Here is a 24,879-nt window from a genome sequence, read left to right on the forward strand (position 1 = left end):
AGCACCATGTTACATGCCCACATAATTTTAACAAAAACACTCCAGCTGACAACAGAAGTTGGAAATGGGCTCCTTTTTATATTTCTACAAACTCATGGCTACATAAAATTAATTAATAATCTTGTGAATAAATATGATTCCAGTTAGACTGGGCAACTTCACAGTTGATGTCGTAGGATAGGGGCCAACTCTTCCACTGCCAGAAGTTTTGTTTCATTATTTTTTATTGCCCATTGAAGCATGCTCGATGAGTCCATGTGGCTTATCTTCCTATCTTCTCTCATGATCTGCTTGTTTCCAAGTTGAGGACAAGAGTGAACGCTGCTAGGTGATAGACTTTCTATTAATATCAACACAGCGATGACAAGTTAATTATTAGCTGTCAGATTTTTCCCAGACACGTTGCTGCTATAATGCTGACAGGGTAAATCAGGCAAGATGGTTTTCTTCCTCTTGTTAGCTTGGCTAACAAGTCTCTAGCTAGTCTGGGTGTGGGCCCAAAGCTGTCAGCTGGTTAGGTTCAGCTTGTGCCAGTTTCCAGTAGATGACTGTAGCCAAGCAGGCATAGCCAAACAGCAGCCTATAGCAGAGAGAGAGAAGAGGGTTAAAGGAGGACAGATATTAGAAGTTGAAGAGAGTAACTTGTTAGCAACAAGCTTCCAGCATAGTACTAGGAGTTCTGCTAAAAATGTTTAGAGCTGTTAAGTCATTAAATTGACCTTGTATACTGAATGTTTAGTTCCTTGTATACATGGTGTAACAAGGCTGACATGCTGGTGCAGTTTTATTTTGTTTACAATGAGTTTTTATTATTGTGCTGGGCAGACATTTTATGTGCTCTAGTGATATAAAGGTTTGGCTTTAGCATTTAATGTATTACAGTATATTTTGTATTGTTTCCATATGCATTTTTAAAGGAGATTCTGTCGCACACTAAAGAAAACTTCCACCTAGACAGATTCTCCTAAAAGCCAGATATAAAAAGCTATTCAATTTTTATTAATTTTAAGAATTTTAAATAAATTGTGAGACTGTGACTGGAAATAAAGTCTGTCACCTTGAAGGGCTTTTACTTGCCAGCTGCATTTGTACATAATGCTAAACCATGATTTTAGCACTACATTTACAAACTGAAACAAGCCCAAGCAAAGTCTTGGGCTTCCTCTTTCCTTCCACGCACCTGGAAATCTCTATCTTAGTTAGTTGTTACATGCAGATAAGATACTATGGTGCTTCACAACCTCTGGTTAACTAAGGTAAAGGTAAAGGACCCCTGGACGGTTAAGGCCAGTCAAAGGCGACTATGCGGGAGCCGGTGTTTGTCCACAGGCAGCTTTCCGGGTCATGCGCCCACATGACTAAACCACTTCTGGTGCAGCAGAACCCCGTGAGGAAACCAGAGTGCATGGAAATGCCATTTACCTTCCCATCACAGTGGTACCTACCGTATTTTTCGCCCCATAGGACGCACTTTTTCCCCTCCAAAAATGAAGGGGAAATGTGTGTGCGTCCTATGGGGCGAATGCAGGCTTTCGCTGAAGCCTGGAGAGCGAGAGGCATCGGTGCGCACCGACCCCTCTCGCTCTCCAGGCTTCAGGAAGCTATCCGCAAGCCTTGCAAGCCCGGTGGGAGTTCCTGTGGGCTCACAAGGCTTGCGGGCAGCAGCCTGCAGCCCCCGCGAGTGTCCGCAAGCCTTGCGCGCCCGACAGGAGGTCCCGCTGAGCGCACGAGGCTTGGGGCGGCAGCCTCTGGAGGGCTCCCCATGCTTTGGGCGAGTGTCTGCAAGCCTCTCGCGCCCGGCAGGAGGTCCCGCCGGGTGCGGGAGGCTTGGGGCGGCAGCCTGTCGCCCGAAGCACGGGGAGCCCTCCGGAGGGCCTCCAGAGGGTGCCCCGTGCTTCGGGCAGGTGAGCGCAAGGCTTGGGGTGGCAGCCAGGGCGGGGGGAGGGGAAATAAATTTTTTTATTCATTTCCCCCCAAAAAACTGAGGTGTGTCCTATGGGCCGGTGCGCCCTATAGGACGAAAAATACGGTATTTATCTACTTGCACTGGTGTGCTTTCAAACTGCTAAGTTGGCAGGAGCTGGGACAGAGCAACAGGAACTCACCCTGTTGTGCGGATTCGAACCTCCAACCGTCTGATCGGCAAGCCCAAGAGGCTCAGTGGTTTAGACCACAGTGCCACCCACATCCCTGGTTAACTAAACAAACTATCTTCATAATATTTTTTTTGGCTTCTTTTGAAACTGGCCAGGGTTTGTGATAAACCATCCCTGGTCCCCAAACAAATACAAGATTAGTGGAAACTGAAAATAACTGCTGGTGACATCCTTCTCCTGGCCATGTGGCGGGAGGAGGAGAGGGCATGTGCTCATCCATGTGTAGCAGCAAACCATGCTTTAGCATTGCATTGGAATCCAGCTGCAGTGTGATAGCAAGCAATGTGATCCCTCATGCCATTTAGAGGCATCAGAGTCCCAAGAGCCTTTAGCCACAGGATTCATGTTGTGCTCTCAAGTTGTTCCCTGGCGGCATGTTTGTGAACTGATGACTCATGAAGTAACGAAGCAGTGAGGAAACCTCTTATCTTACATTTCTACCACTATGAGGAAGTTTCTGGAAACATCTGCACATAGAGATAGCTCAAAGTGGCACACATAATTGGGGAGAACCATTTAGTGTGGTCTCACCCGGATCACATAGAAAGTTTCTGTAGTTGCTGGCAGTAGCATACCTTGCAAATCGTCCAAACATGCAGGACTGGCAAGTCTCTATGGCAGAGCCATCCTGTTCCTTTCCCAGGGTATTAGGCTTCTACTCAGGGTGATGGGTAAGGTCTCAGCTTACATAGCTCAAAACACTCCAGTGTTAAAATGGGTGTGCAACAGCAGAAACTGTGCCAATAGCATTTAGGGTATTTGAAGAGCCCTTCTGCTTGAGTTCTGGAGGTAAGATGGTGGTGATCCCTGTACCCATTTGATTCCTAACTTCTTGCCTAATGCAGGTTCTTTAGCTGTACTTTTCCCTTCCTGTCCCTCCTCTGAAAGCAGCTGTTGGACTTAACTGGGCAAAGGCTGGATGAGCACAGGGAATGCAATAAACAGTCACCTTTAACCTTGTTTTGTGGTCTTTAGACAGGGTTCAGGCAGAGAGTTCTGGGCATGCTTTCACTGTGCTGTTTTGTTTTCCATACAAACAAGATTTTTGCCTTTCACCATGTAACTCCGCCACTGCCTATTTACAGTAAATTCATTTTAAAAGTTGTGGAAAGTGGGAAGTGGTGTGTCTGGTAAATATAGGCTGCCGCTTGCCTTCCTTTTGTGTGTGCACTTTGGATGAACAGAAATGCTTGTTTGGATTGGATTTAGTCTCTCATGCATTTTTGCCCTGCTTAGCAACATACCGCATTTTAAGAGATCCAAGGAATCTTACAAATTTAAGGAATTAATTGTTATTCAGTGCCAAGTTAGTGCATTCTGAGTTGAAGGATTAACTCCAGCTTATTTGGTGGACTTTTCTCTTTTCTGTTGTAAAGTTGCCGGGAAAATGTATAGCAGCAATGAAATTATGTGTCTGCCAAACATGTTAATTATTAGTGAGGGAGGGAAGGATTTCTTTTTTGGAAATCAACATTGTGTTAGTTTGAATGTCCTTCCTCATTTTGTCATGCCTGACTGTACTGCAAAGTGAAGAGAGGCAATAAAATGAGTTAAACTGAGTTGGAAGGACCAGTGCTCTGACCACTGATCTGCTGTGGGTTCCTTCGTCTTTTGTTTGAAAAGTTGCTGTGAGAGAGGGTAATTGAAAATGGAGACACCTTTTCCTTCTCACTCCAGTCCCTTCCAACACATCTTTTCAAACAACAAAGAGCTGCCCAGCTACATTGACACATGCTTAAGGGGCGTGCGTAAATGGACCCTAAGAGTGTAAGTTGTGAGCTGGGTGTCCCTGCAGTTAAAACCTCTTCTGATGAATTCATTAAGTACATAGGAAGCTTCCTTATATGGAATCAGACTCTTGGTCTATCTAGCTCAGTATTGGCTACTTGGCCAGGCAGCATTTTTCTAGGTCTCCAGGCAGAGGCCTCTCCCTGCTCTACCTGGAGATGCTGGGGCTTTCGGCACGCAGTGCTGCAAGGCAGATGCTCTACGATTGAGCTACAGCACTTCCGAGTCTGTGGGCAAGCTCCTATTCCTGCAGCCTTTGTCTGCCTGACATGCCTTGTCAGGATTGTTCTCTTGTGAAGCACTTTGAGCACTTGAGATGAATTCTACAAATAAGCACTGGGTGTTGATATTATTAAATATGTATTTGAAAACTCTTCCGTCTTTCGTTCTAGTTAGGTATACTTCATAGTGCTGTACTGATTTGCCTACTGTCACAGGATCACTGAACATAAACAAGAGAAGGATAACTTCATGACAACAATATTAATCTCTAATGAGGGGGCATAAATCATAATTCTAGTATAAATGCCATAAGGAATTTTAATGCCAGTGTTCAGAAATAGTTCTTCATGCAAAACAGCAAAGCTGTTAACCAGCTATATATTTTTCACAAGTGAATAAACACAAGAATCTGAAGAAAACAGTAGGAGGGTGCTGTAAATGCTGGCTTCTTAAAATAACCATGCTGCCTGGATGGAAAATTATAAGCAGAATATTTTTGTGCTTAAACGGGTTGGTCAAGCTGAACAAACTGAAGAGCGGCACTTAGAGTACCAAATATGTATATAATTGTCCCTTTGTACGTCTTATTTTTTATATATATCTATAACTTGTTTGTTCTCCTAGGTTCAAGAAGGCATTTGAGTCAGAACCAACATTACAGTCGGGGATTAATTATGCAGTCCTTCTCTTGGCCGCTGGTCACCAGTTTGATACCTCATTTGAGCTACGGAAAGTTGGTAATTATAGCCTGTTGATGCACAGGCAAATAAAATTCAGTGACAGCATTTTCACCACCCTCTGTTTTACAGGAAACAATCTGATGAATGCATTCAGAGTTCTTTGTTAGTTAGTAATTCTGCACTTCGGCTAAGTTTTCCATTAAAAAGGTATAACTTTGAGCCACCGCATGGATCCTGCCCATTGCAATTATCTTGCCTAAGTTCAGTTTTCTGGGTTAAATGTCTCTCTTGCAGAGTCAGTAATGAAAAGAGCTTTTTATGGTGACTCAGTGATATTGTCGGATAAATTATGAATACTGATTAGTAAACCCTGCTAGTTCTAGTCTATGAATAATCTAATAACGAACTTCATTGGCTCTCTAGGACTAAGGTTTGTCCTAGTGAGGATCCTGCAAGCCATTGTTTCCCCCATTGGTTGTTCTTATTGAGCTACATATTATCTTACACTTCCTCTAAATGTGGAATTAGTTGTAATAGTTATTTACTATAACGTTTCCTTTCCCCTGAAACCTAAGGGTCCTAGGGTTAATGCATGGCATTATCAAGAGGCTGTTATAGCAGACTAATATTCTAAATGGCTACAGTGCAGCTGCAAAAGCAATTATGGTTAGATTGCTTGTATGAAATTGTTGTTTCGCAACTGATATTTCAGCCTTTGCAAACATAGTGCCTTTCACATGTTTTAGACTATAACTCCCATCAGCTCCAGCCAGCATGGCCAGTGGTCAGGGACGATGGGAATTATAGTCCAAAATATCTGAAGGGCACATGCTTTAAATGACATTTGTGGTTGTTATTTGTGAGCCACTTTCTGCATGATTGCTTTCAAAGGTGGGTTCTAAATATGACAACAAATAAATCTTATTTATTTTTGCAGGGCTCCGAATGAAGTCTCTCTGAGCTAAATTAAGCTTGCTTAGTAGCAGTGTTTTGTGGATTGTTCTGTGGATATGAGTTTCCTTAACCTTCACTGTGTCTATTTTGAAATATCTCTGAGGCTTACAGAACAAACACAAGATCTGACTAAGTAATACTCAGAACAGACCTATTGAAACCAGGGGATTAAGATTAGTTGTGGCTTTCTTGATCTCAGTGGGTCTATTCTATATTAGTGGGTCACAGTCCCTTGAATTAAAAAGGGGGGAGATGCAAAGAATAGGTAAAGAAATGCTGGAATTATTCAGTGGATCAGTGTTCAAAACTCTGGGTAGCCATTGGCTAGGACATGGGTAGGGTTTGAAGGGCCTACAATATGTCCTCATCTATTAAAGCATGCACTCTTGGGATGATTAGGTTGTCTGCCATCCCAGTCACCATATGTGCTAGTGGTCTGGTCTAGAATCCAGTGAAGCTACCAGTTAAATGCTCGCTTTCTGTTATCTTGTCATATTGAGAAACTGGATTGCAGTTAAGCAAGAGAGAAACAGAAAGAGAAGGAAGACTGGATTATAAATCAGAACACCGTATTGTGGGTGATTACGCAAGTTTAGGACCACCAATTTCAACGGAGCTTAAGTATGCATTAACTTGAGTTTTTGTTTGTGGTGCAGTCTTACGGAGAATTTTTTCTTTATTATTTCTCCAGGAGTAAAGATAAGCAGCCTGCTTGGGAAAAAAGGAAACTTGGAAAAATTGCAGAGTTACTGGGAAGTCGGATTTTTCCTGGGAGCTAGTGTTCTGGCAAATGATCACACAAGAGTGATACAGGCTTCAGAGAAACTTTTCAAATTGAAGACGCCAGCATGGTACGGCTCTTGTCTGATCCGTGTGCATTGAATCAAAGTACTCAAAGTACTCTAGCATCTGTTCTGATCTGAATATTCTGGGGGGGGGAGGGGGAAATTAGTGTAAATATAAATGGAAATATTTCCCATTCCCAGATTTTTTAATATGGGCTCAGCAACTGTGTTGTTGTTTTTAAAAATTACTCCTATTTTATCCTCACAACAACCCTGTGAGGTAGGTCCAGCTGACCGGCCCAAGATCACCCAGTAAACATCATGGCTGGGGCTTTCTAACCATTACACCAATTGCCTCTTAAGGTTGGGGTCTTGGCATTCTTGAGGGAGGCCAAGTCATCAAGCAAAAGCCGCCCCCTTTCTATACAAACAATTCCATAGCAAGGTGACCCCACATTCCATATAAACAGAATCTCTTGCAGTAGTTGGTAATAATTGCTCAGAAAATTTTAGTCATGTTATCTTAAAAAATAGATTCCCCAATACATTCAGTCAGCCCATGTAAACAATTTACAAACAGTTGCAGTACTGTATTCAGCAATGCTCTCCATCCAGAATGATAGCTAAAGCCAATTATGTTGCTCGTTTCACCCCCTTCTTTTAAAACTCTTTTATTAGCTCAAAATGGTTCTGGCTTTCAGTCAATAAAATAGCAATTACACATTGAAATCAAGTTGCTTCATTTTCTACTTAACAGTGTAGCCTCCACTTGATATTGTGGCCAGGGCCAGACTAGTGGATGGATGAGACATTTCTGCACAGTATTTGCTTTCCAAAACGTACCAGGCAGCAGTGTTGTCATTCTTTAGAGCCTCTCCGGACTCACAAATGTCAGCCATTTGGTTGCTTCGGGGATGAGGAAGCTGGCTTGACGTTGCTAGGCAACCAAAACCCCTCAGCCAATTTCAGATCAAATTGGGGGGAAGGTGGGTCTCTGGGGAAGGAAGAGGTCACAGGGACCTGAAGGACTGGGAAATGGAAGGTGTGGAAATGTACATGAAGTTAGCTCCTTTAATCAGGACATGCATGTACTTGTTCTGTGCTTACATGTACAGAAAAGTGTAGATTCCAACTTCATGTATTTATGCAGGCCTGTGTATGTTTAATTGGGACTTCATTGGGACTTAGATGGAAGTAAGTGTCCATAAGCCTGCAGCCTTATTTGGTGATAACTAGTTTTCTCAACATCCTCTTCCTGGTTGTCTAAAAGTTATTGAACCTAGACCTAGGAACCTATTTAAATTAGCGCCTTCTCTTGTTAATGTGGATGACATTCAATGTGCTCCAAGCTATAAGAGACTAGGTAAAAGTCAACCACTGAATTCCATGGGCTAAAATGAGATTTGAACCAAGGGATTTCAAGTCCACAGACCACACAACTTACTAGTTTGGGTAGCAGATGCTGTTCCCTTATTTTTTGTGTGGCTAACCCTTCAATCATAAAATGGCCTATTAGTGACACCACCGTATTTTCTCCTTTGCCTTGTACAGACAATAAGAACTTGAGAAAAGCCTGCTGGTTCAGGCCAAAAACCAATCTAGGCCAGCTTCCTGTCTTCACAGTGCCAACCAGATGCCTATGGGAAGCCTCATTGGTACAGTTTAGGTACCTGCTGAAATCTCACTCAGGGAGACCTGGGAACTTCCTAAAGTTCTCTCTGGGTTGGCTTTGGGATTCTCTGACTTTCCCAGGAGAAAGATTTTATGAACCAATCCAAACTCGCCCTCCCTTGCACCTTCAGAAATCCCTTTCCTTATATTGACTGCTGCACAGGAGTCATTGTGGAATCCTTGGGTGAAACTGTCTCCCAGAGTTCCCTTCAGAGTTGCTGTTAGGCAGCACTGTGGGGTGATGGAGAGGATATATGCGTGCGTGTGTGTGTGTGTGTGTGTGTGTGAGAGAGAGAGAGAGAGAGAGAGAGAGAGAGAGAGAGAAAGCCGTCTTCTCAAACTACTGTTCTGTGCTGCCACCAATATTATGGGAAGGGGGTAAGTGTATTTGGAGGTCCTTTGGCATGGGACTCCTTTGGGGGATTGTAGATGTTGACAGAGACGAGCAATTTGAGAGGGGAATACTTCTCTGGCTTGATTTTTTTATCTGAGTTGGAGAATCTTTGGGAAAGATTCCACTTTGAGGTAAGTTTTATCAGCCCACAGTGTTCTCCCCCCCCACCCCCGGCTAGGGATAACTTCACAGGCACCTCTAATTCAAAGTGCTTAGCTTCGGCTAGAACATGTCCAATAAGTATAGTTCTTCTGTTAAGACACAAAGTACATGTATAATGTGAATGTGTATTTGCTATATATTCCTATGGCTACACTTTTTGTGTAAAGTAGCTTTGGGAGATGGGTCATTTTGAGTAAATAAGCAGTGGTTGGGGGGGGCGTATTTTAGCCCTTTCGCCACTCACCATTTTCCCGCCCCCACCATGCTTGCCCCAAGCCACTTTCTCCACTCCATACATGCAATTTTGAGAGGGAAAACTAAATTTATTTCCCCCTGCTTGATTATTATTTTTTATCTGCTGCTCTGGTTTTATTTTGATGATTTTAAATATATTTTTATATGAGCTGTCTGTCACAGAAAGGCAGAATATAGATGTTTTGATAAATAAAAATGTGTATAACGAGGTCCTTGTAACCTCTTTTATAACAGAAAGGTGGAACATACCTGTTTTAGTAAATTAAAAATGTGGGCAGTGAGACCATAATACCTGTTTTATAAGGAGCAGCTAGTACACACTGTCTTATTTAGCGACTATGGCGAAAAGCTCCTGCTGACCTTTAGCTGTATGTCTTGCCATAGCATAGCATCGAGATGATGCCATAGAGATAATGTTGGCAGTGTCAGTATTAAGATAAGATTTGTGGAAGACAAATATTATTTATCTAATCCTCGCAGAATATATGATTCTGTACTTTTATATGAAGAAGGGAGGAGAGATTGTGGATGCATCCATCATGGAACAGCTGCAGCATTTTCTGACACATTAGTGACAATCAGTTTAGCAGAGGCCTGTTTCTTGAAAGTGCAGTTAAAGCACACAGTCACTCACCAACACATTCAGTGTTTTAAAATACCGTATTTTTCGCCCTGTAGGACACACTTTTTCCCTCCAAAAATGAAGGGGAAATGTGTGTGTGTCCTATGGGGCGAATGCAGGCTTCAGGAAGCTATCCGCTAGCCATGGGAGACACGGCTCTCCCACGGCTAGCGGAGAGCTTGCCTGCACCCAGAAGCTTGGGGCGTGCTGAGCTCAAGTGGCGCGGCTCTCCCACGGCTAGCGGATAGCAGCCTGTTCTGGGGGATGGGGTCGGGGGAAGCTTGGGCTTCCCCCACCCCAGCCCCGCACCTGGGGGGGAAATAATTTTTTTCCTCTATTTCCCCCCCAAAAAAACTAGGTGCGTCCTATGGGCCGGTGCGTCCTATGGGGCGGAAAATACGGTACCTGAACTGAACATTCAAAGATGATACAGTAAAGAACAGTCACAGCAGGCTAAAGCAATGCCTTCCCACCTTGGGTGGGATCAGGGTTTCCCAAACTTGGGTCTCCAGCTGTTTTTGGACTACAGCTCCCATCATCCCTAGCTAGCAGTACTAGTGGTCAGGGATGATAGGAACGGTAGTCCAAAAGCAATTGGAAACCCTGGGTGGGATAGAATCCCAATATGTGATGGAGCCCAATCAAAATGTATCTGAAATAGGTACAAGCAATTTCCTAGGCATGGTGGTGTATGTTTATTGTTGCAGGATTTTGTGTATGTTATAATAGAACCACACCCGTGTACAGGTGCTATTTTTAGCTACTGCAGATATGTTTGTGACACCAGAAGTTTTTAATTAGGACAATTTGCAAGATTTATCGCCAATGGCACAAGCTGCCCATGGCATATGTGCTGAATGTTGTTGTACCTTGTCATCAGCATGACTATATTATAAACCTATAATTTAGTTTGACACTGGACCATCGTAGTGATGAGAAATAGAGAGCAGGCAAGTACATCTGATTTTCACAAAGACATGCATTTGAAAATACAGAATTGTAAAGCCCAGTTTGTCCATAAAAAGTATTATCTCACATTCCATGTGTCTACAAGCAGCTTTTGGGGGTAAATATAAGGAGTTGATTTAGCGTGAGTCAGACTATTGTTCCATCTAATCCAATGCTATAAATGATCTGACTAATCTCAGGCAGATGTTCTGTCCCTAAGCCCACAACCTGAGATCCTTTCAACAGGAGGTGCCAGAATTTGAAGTTGCAAAGCTTGTTCTCTACTACCCAGCTATAGTATAGATGCACTCATTCTGTCGAATGAGTCCTGCAAAGCCACACATATCCCAAATTAATGGTTGCTTCACATGCTGTGGAAATAGCAGTAAACACCTGTTTAGCTGTGGTGCATTCTGAATTTGGAAGTTATCTTTTTTTCTCCTACTTGATTCGTACACACTGAAGGAACTATGATTGGCCCTGGGTTTCTACGGCTGCGTGTACATGCAATAAGCTTGGCTCTCCTAAATCTTGGAGAACTCTCTGGGTACTCTTGTAATTTTTGTAGATCTCTAGAATGTTTGTTTCTTGTCCATCTTCAGATCAGAAAGGGATCCTAGCAGGCCAGCACGGTGTGTACTGTTCTCATGAACCAAGAAAAGAGTCTGCATGATTTTCTTGTTGCACTTTGTGCCTATATTTGTGTGTTTGCTTTTGTGCAATCTTTTTCTAGACTAGTGCAACAATGCCAGATAAAGCTTTGTGCAGACATGCCCATGTTTCTCATCTTTCAGTATAGCTGATAAGAGAGTCTCTCAACTTGACAATGTGATGTGCAGATAAAGGTGATAAAGCATATAGTGGTTATAATGAACTGGAAATAGCTACAGACTTGTTTCGTTTTTTGTTGGTTGCTCCTAGGTACCTCAAGTCCATTGTGGAGACTATCTTGATATATCAGCACTTTAAGAAACTGAATCCAGAACAGCAAGTAGCAAAACATGAACTTGTGGACTTTTGGATGGACTTTCTGGTTGAGGCCACAAAGTCAGACGTCTCTGTAGTTAGATTTCCTGTGAGTGTGTTTTGAACTCTTCCAATTAATTTTTAACCATTTCAATTTCCTGTTTGTCCTGCCATGTGATTCTTGAGGGGCAGGGAAGCATTTTTAATTTGGAAAGCAATAAACTTTGAACAGCAAAATGAGTTAATCTGAATAATTATGAAGGTGCTTCTCCTGGTGGCACAAACTGCTACATCCTTGATGAGTTTCTGTTGCCACATAAATACATTTTTATTCACTCAGGCTTATGGTGGATCTGGTGTATGGATTTTTACATGCTCAAGTCTGATTCTGTAGGTTTTACTCATATAAAGAAAATAAAAATTAAATATTGCTAGTGGAAGTTCACAAAAGGAAAGTTTGGTGTGCCTTCTTCTCCCCTGTAGCTACTCATGCCTCTTCTCCTCCCAAAGACTTTTGGAGGGCCGGGAGTTTGTTTTTAATAACACGGAGTGAGATTGCAGGTGGCTGCTTGCAAATCAGGCTTGGACTAAGGAGGTTTGTGAAATTGGCAAGTGCTGCTTCTTCAGCAAAACATTTTTTCTCACATTTTTGCATGTAAGAACCAAATAACAAAAGTAAAGTAGAATCGTCTACAAAATTGAAAGCTGGAAGACATTCAGTAAATTATTTAGCTAACAAAATGCAAAACTGCTTATGGTAAATAGTAAAAGTTTGTCTTTTGCACAGTTTGCCCTTGCCTCCAAGAGCTAAACTGAGAAGTGTCAGTACTTAATTTTATAATTTTATGGGGGTATTTTGAAGAAATGTAGTAACTGTTTAGCAATGTTCTATGTATTTTTTTCTGTTCAAAGGTTTTAATATTAGAGCCAACGAAAATCTACCAGCCTTCTTACCTGTCCATTAATAGTGAGGCTGAAGAGAAGACAGTCTCTATCTGGCATGTTATGCCTGATGATAAGGTAAGCTGCTACCACGCCACTTTTACAGCAATAAACCATTGACTCCTCTGTGCAGCTTATATCCTGTAACTGCTGACTGCTTGATCGAAGGAGTTTAAAGGAAATTGGGAGGCGTTTGTGGAAACGAGAGAGGATTTAGAGCCTTTCATGTTTGAGAGATTGAAACACAGAACAGCCAAAGCAGCCCAAGGGTGAGGAAGTAATGGATATTGGGAACAAAAGGGAGTATTAAGCATGGTATGTCCATACAGGCTACAGGTCTGGGAGTTTTAACAACGGCTGAAGGGTACAGGCACAGAGCATGAGAAACAACTCTTCAGACTTCACCATCAAAATAAGGTTGTTTCTTAAGTGCTCCATGTATAGGCTGCCATTTGTGGCAAATAGAGTGACTGGCCTTTTTGAGAAGTGTAAAGACAGGTGCATAATTGGTAATCAGGAATCTGAAGAAACAAGAAGTTGAAAACCTTCTGGATATAAAAGGTAGACTTCTCTCTTTATACCTCTGGAGAATCTTGTGCTGTGACTTTGGCCTAAAGAGATGCGGAAAATAAAATTATGGAAGACCAGGTTGGTACCTTGAGGCGTACTTATAAGAGCTTCTTTACAAATTGTGGTTTTACAGAATATATCTAAACTTATAGAATGCATGTGTGAGAAGCAGGTGTTTAAAAGCAGATATATCCTATAGGTACACTCATCAGGGAACCAGGAGTTGTTGCTGCTTGCTTTTGCTTTCAATGGTAGCAAGCTCAGCTTCACTGCTGCGTGATGTATAAAGTGGTCCTAAGTGGCTGATAGTAGGAACTGGAGGCAGCAAGCAAAAGTTATAGAGGAAAAACTGGAGGTGTAAATAGAATGGGTTGAGGGAAAGATGGAAACAGGAAAAGTTATTTTCCAGATAACATCTCAAATACTTCATACCCATAAGCTGTTATTTCTTCTCTATTTTGCTTCCACTACAGAAGAATGTAGCAGAGAATTTTTCCTGGCATTGGCTGCTTTTTGTAGCAATTTATTGGAAAGTTTTTTTTATTTTGTTCATCTTTTTTATTGTAACAGTACATGGAAAACTTGATCACTCTTTGATGTTTTCACATTTAGTTCTGGAGTAAAGGTAGTGGCAATCTTGAAACGAAAAGCAGTAAATTCTTGAGTAGGTGTACTCAGCTTTCATAATCAATCATAGAATCATAGACTCTTAGTTGGAAGGGACCCCAAGGGTCATCTAGTCCAACCCCCTGCAATGCAGGAATCTCAGCTAAAGCATCAGTGACAGATGGCCATCCAACCTCTGCTTAAAAACCTCCAAGGAAGGAGAGTCCACCACCTCTCGTGGGAGTCTCTTCCACTGCTGAACAGCTTTTACTGTTAGAAAGTTCTTTCTGATGTTTAGTCAGAATCTCCTTTCTTGTAACTTGAAGCCATTTCCTCGAGTCCTACCCTCATTAACAGGAGAAAACAAGCATGCTGTCTCCTCCATGTGACAGCCCTTAAGACGTTTGAAGATGGTTATCCTTTCGCCTCTCAGTCTCCTCTTTTCCAAGTTAAACATACCCAGCTCCTTCAAGCATTCCTCCTAAGACTTAGTTTCCAGACCCTTGATCATCTAGGTTGCCCTCCTTTGCACACATTCCAGCTTGTCAACATCCTTCTTAATTTGTGGTGCCCAGAATTGGACACAGTATTCCGGGTGTGGTCTGACTAAGGCAGAATAGGGTGGTAAAATTACTTCCCTTGATCTGGACACTATGCTTCTGTTGATGCAGCATGGAATAGTGACAGCTTTTTTTTGCTGCTGCTGCTGCATCAAACATCCTAACTGTTGAGTATTAACCAACACAATCTCTTAAGACATTGCAGACATGACTATTTGTCTGTTCTGGTAGAGTAAATCTGGATACCATATGTAAGAATATACTCAAGTATCACATCACATGTACATTAACAGTGAATTAATAACTCCTTGTAAGCTAGAGGGTTGCCTTTGTTAGCTTTATGAAGGCAAAACATGGTAGAATATTGCTGTTTATATCTATTTCATTTAATTTGCTTAGAAGCAAGCCATTTCCCCCTTGCAGTTGTTGGACTTTAACTTCATTCGGCCAGTCTAGATTGCTTAAGTAAGAATCCATGTCAGAGAAGCATACAGAACTTGAACTGCACACCAGTTTAGTTTCTACTAGGTCAGCGGTTGCTTCATTTCACCATGTGACACATCTGTATCGTTATTTGTGTTGTATTACATATATTAAAAATCATTTCTAACAAGCTCCCCAAGTTACCACAAGTTGAACAGTGTTAAACATCTGGCTGATTCCATAAACATCACATCACATTTGTAATAATGACCATTGAGTGCATAATGTGGAAATTCTTGTTTCTGTTCCTTATCTTACTCATATTTTCCACAACCCCGTGCATCAATTTACTGTTATTCCCATTTTGTGGATTTGGAAGTAGGACTTCAGGAGCACTTATTTGTCCAAGTATGTTCATGGCTGGAGAGGTATCTGAATGTAGGCCTAAGGTCCAGGGTTACTCTGTCCTCTGGATTACACTGACGTACTAACTCTTCATGACTCATTCCCTGGATTCCATCATAGCTGGGAAGTCTCACTCTGAATATTCAATTGACGTGGAGAGGACTTGCTGACTTTTCCTGGCTGTTAAAAAACTCTGCATAACTCTGGATTGTTTTGATAGCATGAAACTTTCTGGCTCTGAACTTTAGCTACAGTAAAAGGTAGCAGCTGGAATTGATATTGCTACTGCTCTCAGTAGTGCCTTAGCCTGGACACTTGGGTCTCTCATGTTGGCTGCTGAAGCAGTTTTCCAATTGCCTTTTTTTATTATTAACCAAAGAACAGATGTCAGAATTAGACAGTACCCATAAAATGTTTACTCCAATGGATTGAAAATTTGGCAGAATTGCCAGGAATTCACCAGCCTGAGAACATAACAGCATAAACAAAGAGGTCACAATGAATCAAAGAGAAACCAGGATTTTTGAAGGGTTGGGAATGTCTTGGGCTTGTGGCTGTGGTTTTGTATGTGTGTTAGATTGTTTTAAGTTAGAAATGAGAAATGGAAATGTTCTTACTGCTTGACCCCTTCATTTATATATAGGCTTTGTCCAGCATAGTGACTGTGAACTGATGTAAGAATTTAACATGAAAAGGCATGTTTAGAGATAGATTTTATTGGGTTGTTTTGAAGGATGTGATACACACTGGTTCCCATAGCACAGGGTGAAGACTGGGTAAAATAAGAGATTTTGTTTCAGAGGTTCAGTGTAGGAAACATCCAGTACTAGGATTATTTGTATCTTTGCAGGTTTGTGTGTGCACATGCACTGTGTTTTTATTTCTACGTTGTTATGAAGGTGATGTGTACAGTTACAAAAGGGCCAACACAGTGGGGGGAAATAACCTGCAAACATTATTTTGTAAGTTATAGGCTAAAAGCTGTTGTACGCTGCTTCTTTTTTAAATGAATAATTTTTATTGTTTGATCACAAACGTGTACAAACTAACACATTTGTATGTATTTATTTGTATGTACAGCTATATGCCCAAGAACAGTAATTTTTGTTGACTTCTTCATTACAGAAAGGCATTCATGAATGGAACTTCAGTGCTGACTCTATAAGAGGAGTAAGGTAAGGTTATTTATTTATTTGTGATACCTATGACATTTCCTCTGTAGCCGTTATTTAATTAATTAATCTTAATGCCATCCATCCGAAGATCACAGGGGCAGAAAATTACAAAACGAGAACACAAAATACACAGCAGCAGCAGCAGCAAAACCAATAACCCCCTCACAAACATATTTAAAAGGCTAAACATAAACAACATCTTTAAAAATGGGTGTCAGAACTGTGGGGAAAATCCTCAAAATGTGCATGAAGCAGTTTTTGAATTCCTGTCTTGTATGACTGACATTAAGCAAGACCTAGCACCTATCAATATTGGGTTACCTCAAATGTAGGACCTTGGAGTTTTGCATCTATTTTGTGAATTGCATCTTTTTTGTGTGAATGTATCAGTATTGTAAGAGATACATGTTTATGTTTTAAATATGTTTTAAGTTGCTTGGAGATCTTTGTGTAGCTAGTGACTAACAAGACAAATACATACATACATAATGTATAATCTTGCCCAGAGGCTCCACATGACCTTTCCCCATACAAATATTGTAGTCCATAAATTATCTTCCTCTCATAATTCAAGCAGTTATTATATATTGGCAGTAGATTTATCTCTTCATTAATGTTTGCTGGCAACACCTCATATATATATGGGGGCTGCCCAGTTCTATGCATGTTTACACAGAATCAAGTCATGCCGTATTAGTGGAGCCTACACCCAGGTAGCCTTGCATAGGAATGCAGTCTGAGCTTCACAGGTTAACATAATTCCAAAGCCAGGTTTCCCAGACTCATCTCAGCACACCGCCCCCACGCAGCATTGCCCTCAGCCACATTGTGCCAGTCAGAAATGTGGCGATGAAGTTTCCATTTAGTACATATGCGGACAGGGGCCTAATTGTTTCTCGCTTATTGCTTCCATCTAGTAGTATTAGGAGAGAGGCAGTGATATAACCACCTTGATAGCTAGTGAAATACATGTTGTAGGGTCCTCTGGAGTAGCGGTACCAAAACCACAAAATGTCATGTAAGAACCATACATAGGTGCAGAATATAAAAAGAAAGTAAATGGGAAGGCAGCCTGGACACTTGGGAGAGAGAATTTGTTGCATGTTTGAATGCTTCTGCTACCAAAAATGACATCTCAGCAGTGAAAGAGCATATTAGGAAGAGGACTATAGTGAACATTATTCCTGCCCTTCTAGCTTTCATTGTTCAAGAAGGGTGTTTTCTCTGCGAGGGAGCATTCAAACACATAAGCTTTACATGCAGCCTAAAGTAGTGCAGTCTAAACTTGGTTCTACTGACATAAAATGGCTCTGAAAAGACATCTTCTTTAAAAGGAGTGTTGAAATCAGCTTGTATAATCCATGGTTACTACAATTTGTTCCTTCAGAACAAAGGGTGTCATTAAAATAAACCAAAAAACTAGGCCTATTGCAAGTACAACACTGAGTGCTGAACAAGTGTATGTAATTCTGTCGTGTTTTGAGTGGTTTTTCTTCATTAGTAGCTTGGGTTTTATGTAGGGCTTGTCTGCACAGGAGCTTCCTGTAGACAGGTTTGATGAGTTATTGTTAAACTTGAAATACAGGAAAGAGTACATGTTGCTGACTGCAGCAGTTTGATAGGTCTGCACTGTATCAAGTGGGCTTACTTCGTAGTGGTGGTCTTCCGAGGGCACTTGCAGAAGGCATGGCGTGGTGCCCTTCCATAGCACCAAAGTGGAAGATTTATAAATTTCTCTCAAGTCTCCTGACACTGGCTGACCATGTAGGGAACGGCAGTTCAGTGAGAAAGGAGCCACCAAGATACATACTGAAAGGAAAAGAGGCACATCACATCTCCACACTGCAGATCTTCAATATTTCCAATTCTAGACAGCATTGTAAGGCCTGTTCTTGAACAGATAAAGATTAGTGCCTTCTTACCTCAACTGCTGCATTAAAATAATGCAGCGGTTTTTGTAATGGGTGAGTTTTGACCATGGAGACGATTAGACCCTAGTATCTTGGATATGCAGTGTCTCATTTTCCTCATTACTTTATTTGTTTTGTTTTTTGAGAATTTAGTTAAATTCTCAAAAAACAAAACAAACAAACTCTTGGTGGTGGGGTGGGGAGAATGATTCTCATTGTTACCGTATTTTTCGCTCTATAAGACGCACCCTACCACAAGACGCACCTAGTTTTTGGAGCAGGAAAACAAGAAAAAAAATTCTGAATCTCAGAAGCCAGAAGAGCAAGAGTGATAGCTGTGCAGCGAAAGCAGTGATCCCTCTTGCTGTTCTGGTTTCTGGGATAGCTGCGTAACCTGCATTCGCTCCATAAGATGCACACACATTTCCCCTTACTTTTTAGGAGGGAAAAAGTGAGTCTTATAGAGCAAAAAATACGGTAATTAACTTAGAAAATAACTGGTTAAAAGAAATGCCAAAACTCAGAGGTAGAAAACCATTTCAATCCAGAGAGATAGATTTAAATCAATCAGGCAAGCTAACCATGCTGCTAAATTAATTAATTTTGATGGAACTTAAGTGTGACTAACATATTCTGGACAAGGAGTCATTGAATATGAGGTACAGAGGAGGGAGAAAAGTTTTACATTTGTTGTATCCTTTGGAGTCAGCTGTGCGCACATCTCCCTAGGAAGTTTAAGGAGCATAGCACTTTTTACTGTTTACTCCACTCCTTTCCAAATACAGTGGTACCTCGGGTTACATATGCTTCAGGTTACACACTCCGCTAACCCATAAATAGTGCTTCAGGTTAAGAACTTTGCTTCAGGATGAGAACAGAAATCGGGCTCCAGTGGTGTGGCGGCAGCAGGAGGCCCCATTAGCTAAAGTGGTGCTTCAGGTTAAGAACAGACCTCCGGAACGAATTAAGTACTTAACCCGAGGTACCACTGTATGTGAAAGGGCTGTGGCTCGGAAGGTCCTAGATCAGGGGTCTGCAACCTTTAAGACAAAAAGAGCCACTTGGACCCGTTTCCGAAGAAAAAACAACAACTGGGAGCCGCAAAACCATTGCGACATTTAAAACAAATATATCTCCGGAGCCACGATCTGACAGCGGGCGGGAAGGTGACGTCGGGACGGTGCGTGACTAACGCACGCACCGCCCCCATGCGACGTCACAGCCAGTACAGCGCCCGCCACAGTGAGGAGTGTCGGGGCGCACAATGCGCCTCCTCCCCTCGCTAGTATCCACCCCGGAGCCGCAGCAAAGATGTAAAAGAGCCACATGCGGCTCCGGAGCCGCGGGTTGCAGACCCCTGTCCTAGATTCAGTCCCTGGCATCTCCAGATAGGTTTGGAAATGTCTCTTGCTTGAAATCATGGAGTGCTGCTGTCAGTCAGTGTTTACATTGCTGAGCCAGATGGAGAGGCAGTCTCACTTGGTATAGATAACTTCCTCTGTTTCTGTGTGTTTCCTAGAATAACTATGTGACAGCAGTTTTTGAGTGGTGGTGCTTTTACTACTTTAAGAACAACAAAATGACTCATACGGTTGTGCTGGGGTGCCCCCTGATGGCTCTTTCCATTTCATTATAAATTAAGAAATAGAATCTGGTAGGAAATAAAAGGTGCCTGGCCTTTATTCTGAATAGAAACTCTTGGCTCAAACTCTTTTAAGGGTCTAGTCTCCATGGAAAGAACAGATGAGCAAACAGATAAGGATCCTGCAAGCAGAAGTACAGAATAGGCATTGTCTCAACAGAAAGATATAAAATGCAAATGGATTATACTTATATTCTGTTGGTGGGCTTTTACTCTGCTAGACTTCTACATTAGCTTATGCAGCACATGTCAGAAAGAGGTATTTTCCTCATAAGTGTTTATTTCTGGTAAGATAAATAAGTTAGCCTACTCCTCAAATTGTTTGTTACAGGGAATAGCCATCCCAAAATGTCCCTGTTGCAAAAGTGATTGTTAAACTGATGTTTTGTGTGTGCTCAGCGCTGACTGGAAAGCGTTGTCTCTAGAAAACACTCAGGGCTGCCTTTCTGCAACAGTTAGTTTTGTTGAATCATTGAGGTCCAAATCTTTTCAGTTATGTGAAGCTTTTTCAATTAATGTCGTTCTTTATATTTTAATATAGCAAAAGGACAATCATCTAAATCCATCTATTATACGTGAAATACAATATAGAACATTCATTTTCATTATGCAATATTTATTATCCCGCTTCCTCCATGAAATCCTGACTCATCTTTTAATTGTATAACAGCCACAAATTTCCCTGGAGCAACTTCCATTTAGAAGGAACTAACTGGAGAAAGTATGGTTCTATCCTTTCTCTTGCAAGCATAAAGAACATAATTTTTCTTTTTGAAATACGAAAACTGCCTGAAGCAGAGAGTCACAAATCCATTAACCCGTGCTATCTTTGCTTCTCTTCCAGCATTTCAAAATTTGAAGAACGATGCTGTTTCTTGTACGTGCTGCACAATTCAGATGACTTCCAAATTTATTTCTGTACAGAATACCACTGCAAAAAGTATGTTTTCACCAATTATCTATACGGTTTGCGTGACGGTGATCCTGTGAGCTTCTGCTGTTTAGGAAATTGGCTTCGGCTGACAGGATCATCTTAGACCAATTACATTCCCCCTGAGCATGAGATATGTGTGCATGAGACAAGTGTATACTAGAGTCAGCATAATGTTTATCAAAATAATTTGAGACCCGCAGATAAAATTGAGATAAAATGATTTTACTGGGAATATCAACACATTCCTTTTCTCTCTAAGCATGCTGCAGTGGTATAAGTGTTAGAATTCTGGAATCTACCACTTCAGGTGGAAGGTCTCCTTTTGGTCTTATGTTTTCTAAAAGAAAACCTGGCGTGTGTGAACAAGCACACTGGAAAGGGGGCTACACCATACCTTTGTTAGTTAACTACATGCAGGCAGGCTTAATTTTACATGAAGCAGCATTCAAAAAATGATACGCCCATATGCCTGCAATTTTTGGTACAGTCTAGAATTCTGCCAGCAGTATCTTACTTCATTCTGTATAATGCATTGAATGGCTCTTTGACAGGAATTGAAATGTTTGAAGAAAAATAATATTCAGTATTCTAAAAAGGAGTAACGGCTGCTGATGAACTGGTTGGTATTTTTGAGCCTCAGGCGAACATAGAATGATGAGCATGGAGTGATGTTTAGAAGGCTTGCTTACAAAGTTCTACCTATCCAAATCTGTCCTTGGATTTTGAAGCTACGAGTTACCTGGTCTTGCTTACAGGGTTGCACCATTGTGTTGGGAAACATAACACTCTTCTGGTTTTGATTTCCAATTTGTATTCAGATGAATAGTTGGTCACATTTTTTCAGTTTACATTGTGCTAACTATCAACATCCATCAAATATTTCTTTGCAACAACAATTGTAATAGTAATTATCTTGCTGCAATCATCAAGACTGAATCATTGCACATACAGACAATTCCAGCATACAAAGGAATCCTGATGTGATAGTACACTTAATTCAGGATTCCTTTTGGCATGATGTTTTATCAGCATGTCTTCCTTTGCAATAGTAACAATGTAAAGAAAATAAGATGCAAGCTAAAACTGTGGCAAATTGTGCAACTGCTGTTTTAAAAATTAATCTGGATGGCAAACAGAATAGGGCAAAAATGGATGTGGTAAATTTTGTTAATCCCTGTTGTCCAGCTGTGATATAATTAAAAATCATGGTTTGTATTCAGGAGCACAATATTATTAGAGTACGCATTTATACACACATGCACAACTGCATGTACAGTGGTACCTCGCAAGACGAATGCCTCGCAAGACAAAAAACTCGCTAGACGAAAGGTTTTTCTGTTTTCGATTTGCCTCGCAAGACAAATTTCCCTATGGGCTTGCTTCGCAAGACGAAAACGTCTCGCGACTTTGTTTCCTTTGTCTAAAAACAAAGACATGTTTTGTTTATAAAGTTAATTTATTTTCCCTTCAATTTTTGAACTGCTCTTTACAGTATGTGTGACTTTAAAGAGCAGTTAATAAACTGTTGTTGTACCAAATTTGGCTTTGTTTGGACTTTTTTTGACCATAGGAACGCATTCATTGAATTTCAATGCATTCCTATGGGATTTCGTGATTCGCAAGACGAAAAATTCGCTAGACGACAAAACTTGCGGAACGAATTAATTTCGTCTTGCGGGGCACCACTGTATTTTATCCATTCATGAAAAACTCTTCACATGAATCTTGAGACACTTTACAGAAAATCTACCACAATCGCTTTAAAAACACCACAAAAATGAGAGCTAAAGATAGGTTTTAAAACAATGCAGAATAATCATCTAAGGAAGATACATTTCCCCAGGTTTTCCCCTGTTTCCAAAAAGGACACGGTAATGGGCATCTGTTGTATATCAGTAGTGATGCTGTTGAGTGGAGAAGGGAAGTGGCTTTAAAAGGGGATTAGACAAATTCATGGAGGAGAAAGCTATGAATGGCTCCTAGCCGCAGTGCCTATGCAATGCTTCTGAATACCAGTGGCTGGAAACCACAGGAGGGGAGAGTGCGGCTCTTGAGCTCGGATCCTGCTGGCTGGTTTCCCACATTCAACTGTCCGGCCACTGTAAGAACAGCATGCTGGACTAGAGGGGCCGTTGGCCTGATGCAGCAGGCTTTTCTTACGTTATTATGTTCTTAAAATGGAGGGGGTAAAAGCTATTATGAGCACAGTGAAACAGTCATAAGCAGCTAAAAAACAGAGGCAACCACTAGGATTCATTTTGCTGTAATACTATATTTTCTTTCATATGGATTTTTGGCAGATTTTTTGAAATGGTTAATAGCATCACTGAAGAAATAGGAAAGAACACGGAGGAAGGTGAATGTGATGGAGACTCTCTGGAGGTAAGGGCAATCTTGCATTCCTGCTACTTCTCACACTTTTACAGAATTGTGCTCCTGTTGGGTTACTTTTTCTTAACTGGATAATTAGCTGGATGAGCCTTAACTGCTTTGGAATAAAAAGCAAGCCAAATCCTCATCTCTTTCATATTGAAAGAGTTCGATGTCAAATTGACAACTTCTGGATTGTTCCAGTAATAGCTGTTAATGCAGTTTATCTCAAACTTGAAAGTACTGCTTCCATCTTGCGCCCCTAAGCATGTCCAACAATCACTGACTTCAGTCATGTTCTTGATTTCTCTGTGGTAGCTGTAAAATCCAATGCAAAGTAGTGTTATCATAGTGAATTGCTGCTTTGGGAATATCAGTTGGCCACTGAAGTGCAGGGTGTAAATTTAGAAACAAATGGAGGTTACGCTATGTTTCGAAGACTTGGAACTTCTAAGATACTTCTTAGAAATGTTTATTCCAGGCTGACAACTGCAATTTAATTCAGGTAAGGCATGACTTCCCTGTGTTATTTCTAAGCACACAAGACAATACTTAAACGGAATAAATACTAGAATCACTGATATTTTCCTTTTGTTGTACCTTCTGTTGTAGTATGACTACGAATATGATGAAAATGGTGATCGAGTTATTCTGGGTAAAGGCACTTACGGTGTAGTTTATGCAGGACGAGATATGAGCAATCAAGTGAGAATTGCCATTAAAGAAATCCCAGAAAGAGATAGCAGGTAAAGTAATAGTCTGCATTACATAGGCTTTCATGTACTCCGTGTTCTTAGTTCTCCAAAGTTTAAACAATTGCATGATGTGTTAGATGTTAGACATAAAAAGCTTAATCAAAGTGATTCATAGGCTTCTTTAGGTGTGCAGGGTATAGTTATTTTTGCATAATATTTTGATTTCCAGGCTCTCAGTGTTCTAGCTCCTGCCCAAGAACAATGACAGCTGCACTTGCTTGTTACTAAAGAAGCCAAGCTTCATTCTAGAAGACTGACAGTGCAAATTTAGCAACAGGAGAAGAGCAGGAATTAGTCCAAATGCCCTTAGATGCCAATGATGCAGCAAAGGTCAAACCATTTAGGAGAGAAGCTTCAAGGTTCCCTAAACACAAGGGATGAGGCCAGTGGTCAGGGTTCCAGGATCAGGAGCTGCAACATCAGACTGCACAGGAGTGTGAAGTTGTTCAGACAACTGGTCCCAACTATCTGCCATGCTTTTAAACAGAGACAAGGGAAGTCTAGTTACTTGTGAGAATGCTTGGCCTGCTGAGAACTCCTGGCCTGTAGCCAGGTGCTCCTTATTTGAGGGGAGGGAGGGTGATCCTGCCTCTGGTTGCGCCTCTGTTTCTTTGAAGACAACGCCTGGCTTTCCTGCTCTGATAGCTCACTCTGTGACATGGAGCTCCTCACCTCTCCAGGCAGAGAAGTGGCATCCCTGGCATTGGATAGCTCAACCTCCTCATCCTAAGCCAAGGAAGGAGGGGACCTGGAAGACTTTCAGAGGGAGAGTTTCAGTGGAGGGGCTCAGCTCAGAATCAGGGGCCTGAGCAGGAGGGCCACAACACACAGGTTCTCGAAAACACTCGTCTATGACAGCTTACTAGGCTCCTGATTGCTGTCATAGACTTCACATGGGAGTATGTGAAGTGCCATGGGAAAAGGTGAGCCCTTTCCTGCCCCTCGATCCCTGAAATTGGAGTAGTCTTGTGCCTCAAGATTTTG

At 41.4% G+C, this 24,879-nt stretch overlaps 1 protein-coding gene across 4 annotated transcripts in view; it reads left to right on the top strand.

Moving 5' to 3' along the window:
• MAP3K5 (mitogen-activated protein kinase kinase kinase 5) overlaps window positions 1-24,879 on the top strand; it is a 103,546-nt gene that overhangs the window by 49,279 nt on the left and 29,388 nt on the right. For all 4 annotated transcript variants that reach the window (XR_014217753.1, XR_014217754.1, XM_082215887.1 and 1 more), the window contains exons 8-15: window positions 4,791-4,903; window positions 6,492-6,651; window positions 11,559-11,712; window positions 12,516-12,623; window positions 16,235-16,284; window positions 20,681-20,776; window positions 23,071-23,152; window positions 23,753-23,886. Coding sequence is in view for 2 of the 4 variants with exons in the window: in XM_082215887.1 (XP_082072013.1) it covers window positions 4,791-4,903; window positions 6,492-6,651; window positions 11,559-11,712; window positions 12,516-12,623; window positions 16,235-16,284; window positions 20,681-20,776; window positions 23,071-23,152; window positions 23,753-23,886 (897 nt within the window). In the remaining 2 variants the exon portion in view is untranslated. The remainder of the gene's footprint in view (window positions 1-4,790; window positions 4,904-6,491; window positions 6,652-11,558; window positions 11,713-12,515; window positions 12,624-16,234; window positions 16,285-20,680; window positions 20,777-23,070; window positions 23,153-23,752; window positions 23,887-24,879) is intronic.

Source organism: Podarcis vaucheri, assembly GCF_965113315.1.
Source record: "Podarcis vaucheri genome assembly, chromosome: 3".
NCBI lineage: Eukaryota > Metazoa > Chordata > Lepidosauria > Squamata > Lacertidae > Podarcis > Podarcis vaucheri.